Source organism: Rhinoraja longicauda, chromosome 7 (genome assembly GCF_053455715.1).
Source record: "Rhinoraja longicauda isolate Sanriku21f chromosome 7, sRhiLon1.1, whole genome shotgun sequence".
Lineage (NCBI taxonomy): Eukaryota > Metazoa > Chordata > Chondrichthyes > Rajiformes > Arhynchobatidae > Rhinoraja > Rhinoraja longicauda.
In genome coordinates this window covers 58,666,236-58,680,121 of record NC_135959.1, presented here as the reverse complement: position 1 = coordinate 58,680,121, position 13,886 = coordinate 58,666,236, and the positions used below count along the sequence as shown (strand labels likewise).

The following is a 13,886-nucleotide window of genomic DNA, read 5'->3' as shown; positions in this document are numbered from 1 at the left end:
ACAAATCCTGCTGGCTGTGCCTAGAGGTGGGAACCGTCAGTGTATAGATAGCTGTCCCCAAGCAAGTCCCGACTAACATGCACCTACTGTAAGTACGCTAAATGCTGGGTAACGGATGCTACAGTTCCCCAACTTTACACTGGTGAGTCCACATCTCCGAAACTACACCTTGTACAGCAGAGTTGCCATTTGTTGGAATGGGGATTCCCAACATCCCAACATTGGATGAAAAAAAAGAAATAGCTTAATTTTAACTATTTTATTATTTGTTTAAAAAATGTTTTATCTACAGCCATTCTAAATGTTTCTAAATCTAACTGAGATGCATTTAAAGTATTCTTAACTCAGCCAAATTTGACAAGTGAGCCCTCCCTCCTGCATTCTGGGAATATGGCCTTAGGGGTGGAGAAACTGAGGTCTACCCACCACCAATGGACCTGTTACCACTTGCAAGATCTTTTCTGAACATGCCAGGACCAGACCATATAAAGCAAATACCAAAAGCTCAAACCTGCTTGACTTGGTCTAATAGGTAGATATTCTAACTCTCTGCTGCGTGTGGGAACACCAAAATTACAACAATGCCATGTAACGGCCTTTAATCAAGATAGATATAAATTATTACTGTGGTTGGGAATATGGAGCAAAGGCAGGTTAATATATCTATGTCCAAGATACCTCACATACCCTTCGTCTTTTTAATGAATTCGTCTTTCCGACCCCCACACCCTCATCTTTACTAAGGATGTTTGGTCACTCTACTGCTCCATCCCCCACCAGGAAGGCCGTAAAGCCCTCCATTTCTTCCTCGACTGCAAAACCATCCAATTTAATTAATGGTGCTGACATTTTAGATGTGCAAGTAGGAACTGCAGATGCTGGTTTAAACCGAAGATAGACACAAAAAGCTGGAGAACTCAGTGGGACAGGCAGCATCTTTGGAGAGAAGGAATGGGTGATGTTTCAGGTCTGAAGAAGGGTCTCGACCCGAAACATCACCCATTCCTTCTCTCCAAAGATGCTGCCTGTCCCGCTGAGTTACTCCAGCTTTTTGTGTCTATCTTCTGACATTTTAGACGATTGAAAAGCCAGCTTGAACATTTTAGATATTGGAGAGAATCTGAGTGACAACAACTACAGTGTCAGAGTTGGTAAATTAATAATTTCATTCAGAATTAGTTTTAGTGGGTTTTAAACATTCTCCCACTCTATCTCTATAAATACAAAATGAAATAATTTTTGACATTTTAAAATGTCAAAGATCATTTCATTCCTTGCGGAGCTGGTCCTCACCCTTAACAACTTCTACTTCGACTCCTCCCATTTCCTCAAGTCCAAGGCGTAGCTATGGGCACATGCTTTGGCCCCAGCTATGACTGCTTCTTTGTAGGGTACGTTGAACAATCCCTGTTCCAGGCGTGCACTGGCCCTATCCCCGAACTCCATCTCCATTACATTGTCGACTGCGTTGGTGCTACCTCCTGCACCCATGCAGAACTCTTGGACCATCAACTTCACCACCAATTTCCATCCTGTACTCAAATTTACTTGGACCATCTCCGACACCTCCCTCTCCTTTCTTGATCTCATAAGTCTCCATCACAGGAAATAGACTCTCGACTGACGTCTATTACAATCCAACTGACTCCCACAACTATCTCAACTACACTTCTCCCCACCTGCTTCCTGCAAAGATTCTATCCCCTACTCCCAATTCCTCTGCCTATGCTGCATCTGCATCCAAGTTGAGGTGTTCCATGCGAGAACATCCGAGATGTCCTCATTCTTTAGGGAACGGGGCTCTACTCTATCATCAGAGATGAGGCCCTCACTCGTGTCTCCTCGGTACCCCGCAGTTCCACCCTTGCTCCCCCTCCCCCGAGTCGCACAGAGACAGAGTCCTGACCTTCCGCCCCATCAGCCGTCGCATACACGAAATAATTCTTGAAATTTCCGCCACCACCAACGGGATCCTACCACTAGCCACATTTCCCATCACCACCCCTTTCCGCCTTCCACAAAGACTAATCCCTCCGCAACTCCCTGGTTAACTTATCCCTTCCCACCAAACCCCCCCCAGGTACCTTCCCCTGCAACTGCAGAAGATGCAACACTTGTTCCTATACCTCTCCCTCGACTCTGCCCAGAGACCCTGACAGTCCTTTAAGGTTAGGCAGAAGTTTGCTTGCACCTCCTCCAACCTCATCTACTGTATCTGTCGTTCAAGATATGGCCTCTTATACATCGGCGAGAGCAAACGGAGACTGGGCGATCGTTTCGCTGAACACCTTCGCTCAGTCTGCTTGAATCTACCTGATTTCCCGGTTGCTAAACACCTTAATTCTCCTTCCCATTCCCACACAAACCTTTCTGTCCTAGGTCTCCTCCATTGTCAGAGATTGATCCCTCCGCAACTCCCTTCCAAAAGCAAAATTGGAGGAACAGCATCTCATATTTTGCTTGGGCCGCTTACAATCCAGTGGTATGAAGATTGATTTCTCTAACTTTAGGTAGCCCTGGCATTCCCTCTCTCTCTATCCCTCCCCCACCCAAGTCGCATTAGCTTCTCGTTTTCACCCAACAAACAGCTTACAATGGCCTTTCCTTTATCATTGTTACTATTTCGCAGATCTTTCATTCATTGTTCTTTATCTCTTTACATCATTGTCTACATCTCTCATTTCCCTAATCCCTAACCACTCTGAAGGGTCTTGACCTGAAACGTCGCCCATTCCTTCTCTCCAGAGGTGCTGCCTATCCCGCTGAGTTAATCCAGCTTTTTGTGTCTATCTTCATTTTAAACCAGCATCTACAGTTCCTTCCTTCACTTAACATATTTAAGATCAGGTCAACCATGCTTACACCAAATAGAGTTGGGCTTTAATGGTGTTTTAAATATAATTAAAATGTCAAGCATATACCTGAAGAAAAGGTGGAAATCAGCTGAATACTTAATCGGATGTCTATTGGTGACAGACCAGTGGAACGTCTCAGGGATGTGCGAGTGATCCAAGCTGTACACCAACAATTTGCCACACACCTGATTGTGGGAACAGATTGTGCCAGCATTGTCCACTGAAGCTTGAATTTGCTCTGAACCAGAACACATTACACACATTAAAACAGGAGAGCAGATCAATTACTGTAGAGCATATCCAGCCCTACTCTGGCCTACCACTGCAGTACAATCTTTCAAACCCACCTCTGCAAATCTACTATATAATGCTACACAACGGTCACAACGGGAACTCCATTACTAAACTGGTGTGCTTATGGCATTGACCTGACTGGGTCATTGTGTAACACTAAATAACTCCAGACAACGCCAGACAAGTACTTTCAAGACAACTTCCCCCGTTTTCCTAATTACAAAATGCTGATATCACTGGGGTTTTATGCGAATGGGCAGAGGCTGAGGCATGATCACAAGTTGAATAATGAGCTGTCAGACACAGTTGAAGCAGGCACCAATGGAAGCCAAGAGACTGAACAGTCCATGCAAAAAACTGTCCGGGTTACACTGAGTTCCAAGAGCGTCCACCCTATGGACATCTGCTCTTGGTGATTGACACTGCAAAACATTGCAGATGTGTCTAGAATTAGTCATTATATATCAGCCTCATTTTTTTGCTGCATTTGACATTACATATCATCCCAAGAACTCTATAATTAATCCCTCTACCAAAGATTCTAAGGCCTAAACATTGTGCAAAGCACATTCCTCGCCTCACCAACCAACTACACAAACTCATATCCAATGAGAAAATGCACTTTGCAAGTTGCTTAAGTGTATCCAGCCCTACTCTGGCCTACCACTGCAGTACAATCTTTCAAACCCACCTCTGCAAATCTACTATATAATGCTACACAATGGTCACAACGGGAACTCCATTACTAAACTGGTGTGCTTATGGCATTGACCTGACTGGGCCATTGTGTAACACTAAATAACTCCATGTATTTTTTATTTGTAGCAGAGGTATCTATAAACAGAAGGCATTTGATTTCAGGTCAGGTGTAAGAGGTATAAAGGGAATACAGGGAATATTATTTTTCACCCAGTGGTTGAAGGTCACGAGCGTGGTGCATCGGAGACTCTTACGTCATTTATGAAGTATCTAGATCAGCACTTGAACCACCAAGGCACCAATGACTGCATATCAAGTGCTAGTAAATGGGATGGGTATAGAAACATAGACATAGAAAATAGGTGCAGGAGTAGGCCATTCGGCCCTTCGAGCCTGCACCGCCATTCAATATGATCATGGCTGATCATCCAGCTCAGTAACCTGTACCTGCCTTCTCTCCATACCCCCTGATCCCTTTAGCCACAAGGGCCACATCTAACTCCCTCTTAAATATAGCCAATGAACTGGCCTCAACTACCTTCTGTGGCAGAGAATTCCACAGACTCACCACTCTCTGTGTGAAGAAATGTTTTCTCATCTCGGTCCAAAAAGACTTCCCCCTTATCCTTAAGCTGTGACCCCTGGTTCTGGACTTCCCCAACATCGGGAACAATCTTCCCGCATCTAGCCTCTCCAACCCCTTAAGAATTTTATATGTTTCAATAAGATCCCCCCTCAGTCTTCTAAATTCCAGCGAGTATAAGCCTAGTCTATCCAGTCTTTCTTCATATGAAAGTCCTGCCATTCCAGGGATCAATCTGGTGAACCTTCTCTGTACTCCCTCTAAGGCTAGAATGTCTTTCCTCACATTAGGAGACCAAAACTGTATGGTGGGTACTTCATAGGTGATATGGACAGAGTGGACCAGAAAGTATGTTTCTGCACTATATAACTTGAAGACTACAAATTTCTTATGGTTCCAAGTGGGTTTTTTGAATTTAATTAATGGTGCTGACATTTTAGATGTGCAAGAAGGAACTGCAGATGCTGGTTTAAACCGAAGATAGACACAAAAAGCTGGAGTAACTCAGCGGGACAGGCAGCATCTTTGGAGAGAAGGAATGGGTGATGTTTCAGGTCTGAAGAAGGGTCTCGACCTGAAACATCACCCATTCCTTCTCTCCAAAGATGCTGCCTGTCCCGCTGAGTTACTCCAGCTTTTTGTGTCTATCTTCTGACATTTTAGATGATTGAAAAGCCAGCTTGAACATTTTAGATATTGGAGTGAATCTGAGTGACAACAACTACAGTGTCAGAGTTGGTAAATTAATAATTTCATTCAGAATTAGTTTTATTGGGTTTTAAACATTCTCCCACTCTATCTCTATATTTACAAAATGAAATAATTTTTGACATTTTAAAATGTCAAAGATCATTTCATTTTGTATATATAGAGAGGGATATAAATTGACAAAAATATTATTTCCTTTGTCATTAATGCATACGTCATCTATTCAATCTTGATAAAGTCACTTGTCTAAATACTGTGTAACAAACTGAGGAATTGATCATATATTAGGCATTGATAAACATGAAGATGGACACAGAATGCTGGAGTAACTCAGCAGGTCAGGTAGCATCTCTGAAAAAAAGGATGGGTGACGTTTCGGGCCGGGACCCTTCTTCGAACTATAAACAAGTCCTGTTTTAATGCAGAGCTCAGGAAATTTAATAGCTGTATTCTTTGGCTTATATGTCAAATGAAACATGTTCCCAATGTTGGGGCAGAAAACATGTTCCCAATGTTGGGGGAGTCCAGAACCAGGGGCCACAGTTTAAGAGGGAATGGGGAACAGTTTATGGGGAACAAAGAAATGGCAGACGAGTTAAACCGTTACTTTGGATCTGTCTTCACTGAGGAAGATACACACAATCTCCCAAATGTTCTAGGGGCCGGAGAACCTAGGGTGATGGAGGAACTGAAGGAAATCCACATTAGGCAGGAAATGGTTTTGGGTAGACTGATGGGACTGAAGGCTGATAAATCCCCAGGGCCTGATGGTCTGCATCCCAGGGTACTTAAGGAGGTGGCTCTAGAAATAGTGGAAGCATTGGAGATCATTTTTCAATGTTCTATAGATTCAGGATCAGTTCCTGTGGATTGGAGGATAGCAAATGTTATCCCACTTTTTAAGAAAGGAGGGAGAGAGAAAACGGGTAATTATAGACCAGTTAGTCTGACATCAGTGGTGGGGAAGATGCTGGAGTCAATTATAAAAGACGAAATTGCTGAGCATTTGGATAGCAGTAACAGGATCATTCCGAGTCAGCATGGATTTACGAAGGGGAAATCATGCTTGACAAATCTACTGGAATTTTTTGAGGATGTAACTAGGAAAATTGACAGGGGAGAGTCAGTGGATGTGGTGTACCTCGACTTTCAGAAAGCCTTCGACAAGGTCCCACATAGGCGATTAGTGGGCAAAATTAGAGCACATGGTATTGGGGGTAGGGTACTGACATGGATAGAAAATTGGTTGACAGACAGAAAGCAAAGAGTGGGGATAAAGGGGTCCCTTTCGGAATGGCAGGCAGTGACCAGTGGGGTACCGCAAGGTTCGGTGCTGGGACCCCAGCTATTTACGATATACATTAATGACTTAGATGAAGGGATTAAAAGTACCATTAGCAAATTTGCAGATGATACTAAGCTGGGGGGTAGTGTGAATTGTGAGGAAGATGCAATAAGGCTGCAGGGTGACTTGGACAGGTTGGGTGAATGGGCGAATACATGGCAGATGCAGTTTAATGTAGATAAGTGTGAGGTTATTCACTTTGGAAGTAAGAATAGAAAGGCAGATTATTATCTGAATGGTGTCAAGTTAGGAAGAGGGGATGTTCAACGAGATCTGGGTGTCCTAGTGCATCAGTCACTGAAAGGAAGCATGCAGGTACAGCAGGCAGTGAAGAAAGCCAATGGAATGTTGGCCTTCATAACAAGAGGAGTTGAGTATAGGAGCAAAGAGGTCCTTCTACAGTGGTACCGGACCCTGGTGAGACCGCACCTGGAGTACTGTGTGCAGTTTTGGTCGCCAAATTTGAGGAAGGATATTCTTGCTATTGAGGGCGTGCAGCGTAGGTTCACTAGGTTAATTCCCGGAATGGCGGGACTGTCGTATGTTGAAAGGCTGGAGCAATTAGGCTTGTATACACTGGAATTTAGAAGGATGAGGGGGGATCTTATTGAAACATATAAGATAATTAGGGGATTGGACACATTAGAGGCAGGAAACATGTTCCCAATGTTGGGGGAGTCCAGAACAAGGGGCCACAGTTTAAGAATAAGGGGTAGGCCATTTCCTCAAACTCAACTGCAACAAATCTGAAATCATCATCATTGGTCCAAAAACGCTCACCAAATCCACCCAAAACTTCATCCTCAATATTGATGGTCTCCCAGTATCCACCTCCCCTCACATCCGGAATCTTGGAATCATCTTTGATCAAACCCTCTCCTTCGACAAACACATCAAACACATCACAAAGACAGCCTTCTTCCACCTCAAAAACATTGCCCGTCTCCGTCCACCCTGGCTCCCCATCCCCCAGAGAATCCAGTACAAAATCCTCCTCATGACCTACAAAGCCCTCCATAACCTGGCCCCATCCTACCTGACTGACCTCCTCCACAGGCACACTCCCACCTGCACCCTCCGCTCTGCTGCTGCCAATCTCCTATCCCCCCCATCCGGACCAAACTCAGATCCTGGGGGGACAGGGCTTTCTCCATCGCTGCTCCCACCCTATGGAACTCACTACCCCAAACCGTCAGAGACTCCTCCTCACTCACCACATTCAAAACATCACTGAAGTCTCACCTGTTCAGTACTGCCTTCAACCACTGAAGGTCACCTCACCTTCTGTCTCCTTTCTCTGTTCGTTTACTTATTTATCTATTTATTCACTTCCCTATGTTCTTTAAATCCCTGTAAAGCGTCTTTGAGTGTATGAAAAGCGCTATATAAATGTAATACATTATTATTATTATTATTATTTAGAACGGAGATGAGGAAGAACTTTTTCAGTCAGAGAGTGGTGAAGGTGTGGAATTCTCTGCCTCAGAAGGCAGTGGAGGCCAGTTCGTTGGATGCTTTCAAGAGAAAGCTGGATAGAGCTCTTAAGGATAGCGGAGTGAGGGGGTATGGGGAGAAGGCAGGAATGGGGTACTGATTGAGAGTGATCAGCCATGATCGCATTGAATGGCGGTGCTGGCTCGAAGGGCTGAATGGCCTACTCCTGCACCTATTGTCTATTGTCTATTGTCTAATAAGGGGTAGGCCATTTAGAACAGAGATGAGGAAAAACTTTTTCACTCGGAGAGTTGTAATTTTGTGGAATTCTCTGCTTCAGAAGGCAGTGGAGCCAATTCTCTGGATGCTTTCAAGAGAGAGCTAGATAGAGCTCTTAATGATAGCAGAGTCAGGGGGTATGGGGAGAAGGCAGGAACGGGGTACTGATTGCGAATGATCAGCCATGATCATATTGAATGGCGGTGCTGGCTCGAAGGGCTGAATGGCCTACTCCTGCACCTACTGTCTATTGTCTATTGATATTCAAATTTTCTTGAATAGTTTTGTTTCGCAAATATATTTTTCTTTGGTAATGTTCCTTTTTTATTCAATTGTTTTTTTCTGCTGAAAATCACTCTTTGGCTGCAGCTGAAAGGATGGGCGTATTGCCTGTTGCCAGGTCACTGGAAAGTGACTGGAAAGGGAAATTACAATGTATGTTTCTGTTTTGTTCCTCTCTTTCCTACTCCTCTCCAGGGTCTGTTATTCTTGGTAATAGGCCTCCAGATGTGGAACTGTGTAAAGCAGGAATTACATTTGATATCACCCACATCCTCTTTTATTATTTGAATCTTGAATATTTCAGTAAAGGAGACACACAGTTACTAAACCTGTACATGATTGTCACTCTGGTAACAAGTATATTGTATTAATTTTTCCTGCCTGAAGCCAAGTTAGTCTCCCCATAGTAAACCCACTTCTGTAATAGCTAACTAAAACAACTTTAGGAAAAAGCAGGCTTGAGGCACAAAATACTTGACTACTTCCCTTTTATATTTAAGACTTGGGTTCAAATCCAGGCCAAATTATGTGAAGTAAGCCTGAATATTCTTAATTTGCTTTCTCATGAGTGTGGTGTACAACACAAAACTGCCAGAAATGTCTGCAGCTTTTTAACTCTAAATTATGAATCTCACTCAGGAATGGAATAGATTATATGAAACACAATTAAATTTGCAACAGAGATGTGCTCCAAGTATGATACTGTCTCTGATCTAAGTTACCTTGTGACCAATACTGACTAATCTGTGAGGACCAAGCTAATGCTGGAAGTCCACAATAGAAAATTATTTTTCCATTAAAGCTTCCTTCCTGCACCTTAACGAGAAACAAACTAGTCACAAATTAAAAATATTCATGGAAGGACGTTTAGTTGCCCCGACCATTTAGCTTTTCAAAACTCCCTGGCTGATGGCATAATTTTTGCTGATGAAAATATTTTATTGTGATAACTAATTAAAACTGATTGTAATGGAGAGTGATTTATTCCTATAGTGTACATATTAGTGAATGTCTAAAAATATAAGATGACAAAAGTAAAAATGCAGCATAAAAGCAATGCCACATTTGAGGCAAAAAATATCTAAACCTTTGACACTTGGAAACTGGTGTTCTAATTTGATTTACAGTAGAACTAGTTTTAGGAGGAAAACATTCCTTGCCTGGTCTGTTGAAATGTTCTATATTCCCAAACAAACCTACCCTTGTTAATTTTATCCATGCATCTGTCAGGAGCTTCCTAAAGCTGGTAAATAAAGTTAGAACAGCTGCAGTTAAGAATAGAAAGTAGTAACCCTTTGTCAACTACTGTAGGATCATTTTAGCTGCTTCTGGTCTTATGCCTTTCCTTCCTCATCTGATACCTGATCTGTGATGTACATTCAGCGTCCTCTGTGTTTATTCCAGGTTTTTCAGAACCCACGGTGTTGTGTTTATCAATTAATGAAAGTGATGGTCTATAGGCACTTTAACAGGTTCTAAGCACTCATTAACTTGCCGCCTGGAAGATACAAAATCGCGATTTCCCAAGCAAGCTTGTTTTATCGTGCAGTTTAAAGATTTAATATAGCTATCAAACATTTATCCCAAATTACATGTTTCTCACTGGGATTCGCTAGGATCTTATCAATTTTCCACTCGATATTTCTTCTTTAGTTTAGTTTAGTTTAGAGATACAGCATGGAAACAGGCCCTTTGGCCCATCGAGTCCGTGCCAACTACGGTCACCCATACACTCGTTCTATCCAACACCCAGAGGGACAATTTACAGAAGCCAATTAATCTACAAACCTACATGTCTTTAGGATGTGGGAAGAAACCGGAGCACCCAGAGAAAATCCACACAGTCACAGGGCAAATGTAGAAACTCCATACAGACAGCACCTGTAGTCAGGATCGAACCAGGGTCTCTCACGCTGTAAGGCAGCAACTCTGCCACTGTGCTGCCCTTAAATTCTTCTTCTTCATAAGCCCTTTGCTCCTCTAGGGAGCATAGGCCATTGACAAATGTCCTCCACCTCACTTGGTTGTTGGCGGTTCTTTCGAGATCTCCCCAGTTGAGCCCACTCCCAGACATTTCTGCCTCTTCTCCAGCTGTTCCTGGGGCGACCTCTTTTCCTTTTTCCTTGTGGGTTCCATTTCAGGGCTTGCCGGGTGATGTTTGTGGCAGGTTTTCTGAGGGTGTGTCCAATCTAACTCCATTTTCTCCTTCGAATTTGTAAGTCAATGGGATCCTGGCTTGCTCTTTTCCACAGGTCCACATTGCTTACTTTGTTCCTCCTCCAGATGTTTAGTATTCTCCTGAAGCAGGTGTTAATGAATGTTTGCAGCCTGTTTGTTGTGTGTTTTGTTGTTTTCCATGTCTCTGATCCATACAGCATTACCTGCTTCACATTTGAGTTAAAGATGCGTATTTTGGTGTTGATTGAGATGTATTTTGAGCTCCGGATCTTCCTGAGCATGTTAAACACCACCCTAGCCTTATTGATCCTGCTGCTTATGTCTGCATCTGGCCCTCCGGTGGTGTCCACAACACTGCCTAGGTATGTGAATGTTTCTACCTCCTCCAGGGCAGTGCTGTGCATGAGGATAGGGTTGCTGGTTTTGGAGTGGATCTTCATCACCTGTGTATTTGCTGCATTGGGTGTAAGACCAAGTTTTGTTGCAGCTTGTCTGCCCTTAAGTCCTTCTCAATAAATAATATATCAATAACCTTTATTAAATATGATAAATAAATATCTTCACAGGAAGATCCATTTTTGGTTTATCGCATAAAACTTCCCTTATTAATTCAATTATCAGAGTGAAAGGACTAGTAACCATGAATTTAAATATTTCAGCTTACTTTGATTCTATATGTGTCTTAATATTCTTTACTCCTCTTGTTATATTGAACCACTTGCATGTTTTATTTCAATCAGAACCTCTTTACTCCTCAAGAAAATTAGAGGGGAAACTCCTTTGTTCAAACATGAATCAAAAATTCTTATTTTTCTTAAAATGAAGCTCATTGGTTTGACTATTAAAGACGCTTATTACACCAAATAGCTAACAAAATCACAGCGGCCCATGTTATTAGATCCCAAGAACCATAAAATAAAATAAAACAACAATCATTCACCCCCTCTAAATATTATATGCTGACATTTTCTCACCGAGACAGCAGGATAGTTTGGAATATTGACAGGCACATAAGCTAAAGTATGCCATATTATCCACAGAGGACACAATAATTATGCAATCTGAAATCTCCTCTGATTTGTCAGAGTGTCCAAGTCATCAATACAATCGCATAAATGACCCCGTTTTAACTTCACACCAGTTTCTGGTGACATTTGCTTTCAGATGGTGAAACCCAACATTTCGGAATCAGTTATAGAGACAATACTTATCCTTGTTTTTTGTTAATCTATTACTAAGCTATGCTGTTAGTCAATGGATGAAATGTACACAAAATCTGAGGAGAAATTAAAATGATTCCTTACATTCTGGCAATAAGTTGCCTTGTCAATGCTATCAAAGATTTCTTGGTTCGACCTTCTAGTGCCTGGTCCTCAGTGATATGGCCACTGGTTGTAATGGGATTCCGGTGTTCTGCCACAACTGAATGTGTTGGAATTTCTTCTTTTCCAATCATAAATCTAACAGACAAGAATTAATAATGTAAAGATGAAATAAAATTCAATCAACCAACAATGTAAATTGTTTTTAAATGTCTCAAATTTTAGACTTATTGAACTATGGCATTCCTCACAAAATAAAAATCAATGATTTACTTTTGAAACTTTTGACTACATAAAACATCCTGGCAGCTTTCTGGATATTGTATCTACAATTGCTCCAAAAGTTGAAGGACTTGATTTTCAGTCCATCTTTAATTAGGTAATCTTAATGACGGTGGCAGTTGAGATATTAGTTTTCATTTTGACATCTGTTAGCTAAGCAGGGGATGCAGTCATATATGCTTCCAGCTTTCCATTACTACTCAGTGAGCCAAAGGAGAGTGAAAGTTTAATGAAGAATGAGTAATCTACCCATATTCAATGCTAAGCTGTACATGTAGAACTACCATTTGTTTGAGGTATATGATAATTTTTGGCAGGTTCAAGATTATTCCGCAGTGTGAATTAGTATTTCCAGTATGTGCAAGGGAAGAGGGAAATAACATTGAAAAGCATAGAAAAATGAAGATATAAATGAGATCCTAAACATTGAACCAAACCATCTGAAAACTGGTATTTTCTTAAACCCAAGATACATTAGAAACATCTTGTTAATCACACAAGATTGATGATTGATAACAATTATTGTGCCGTGGTTTGGCTTGGTATTTGTATTAGTTTATTATTGTTACGTATACTGAGATACAGTGAAAAAATGTGTTTTGCTTGCTCTCCAATAAATGACACCTTACATGGTACACATCACCACCAGCGATCACTCAAAATCAGGTATGATTGTCCTCCTGGTGGGTCATTTCTATGGGTTCTGAGATGGCTGGAGAGGCCAACCCTGGAGCCCCAGACTTTATTGCAGTGAGTTGTATTGGTGGTGAGATGTGATTGGACATCTTGATGGCATGTCTCTCCTTTCATTGCTGCCCTTGTGCTTTACAGCCTTCCACTAACCTTCCTTGTGGAGTGCAGCTCCTTTGTAAACAGTGATTCTCCATGTTGCTCCATCTGGTGCTAAGTCCTCCTAGTTGATGGGGCTTATGTGACATTTTTAAAGGTTAATCCTGATGTTTTCCTTGTAGTACTTCTTCTGACGGCTGGGGGGAAGGGGAGGGGGTGGGGGGTAGGGGTTGCTGTCCTTGCGGTAGTTGGGAGTTAGGCATTTTTTTGGGAGACAAACGTCGGGCATCTTCAAAACATGGCCAGTCAATCCGAGCTGCATTTGATGATGGTGGTGATGATGGTCAACATTAGCTGCTTCCTGCACACTGTCTTCCCTGTTGATACATAGGATCTTATGGAGGCACCTCAGGTGGTAGAGTTTGAGGGTTCTGGGGTGTCTGGTGTGGGTGGTCCAAGTCTCAGCTCCTTATAGTAGGGTGGAAAGAATAATGGATTTGTAGACAAGCAGTTTGGTCCTCACTTGGAGGTCAGGGTCTTCAGAGACCCTACTCCTAAGCCTGACAAAACCTATGGTTGCATTGCAGTGTTTGTGTTCAGATCTGCATTGGAGAAGGAATGGCCACCAAAATATGTAGTGATCTGTTTTTCAGATGGCGATTGGTGACATAAGTACATTCAGACCATACACAAGTACCATATGCAGTGCAAAGAGAAAATAAACAGAGTGCAGAATATAATGTTACAAGTACAGAGGAAATGCTGTTAAAAAAAGTGCATGCTGCAATGATATAGATTGGGAGGTCAGGCTTATATCCTTAGCTTATGAAAGGTCT

At 42.2% G+C, this 13,886-nt stretch overlaps 1 protein-coding gene across 3 annotated transcripts in view; it reads right to left on the bottom strand.

Annotated features, from left to right (window-relative positions):
* The window catches only part of tmem135 (transmembrane protein 135), a 302,235-nt gene that overhangs the window by 26,918 nt on the left and 261,431 nt on the right, over window positions 1-13,886 (bottom strand). For all 3 annotated transcript variants that reach the window (XM_078402681.1, XM_078402680.1, XM_078402682.1), the window contains one exon: window positions 11,962-12,117. In XM_078402681.1, coding sequence (XP_078258807.1) covers window positions 11,962-12,117 — 156 coding nt within the window. The remainder of the gene's footprint in view (window positions 1-11,961; window positions 12,118-13,886) is intronic.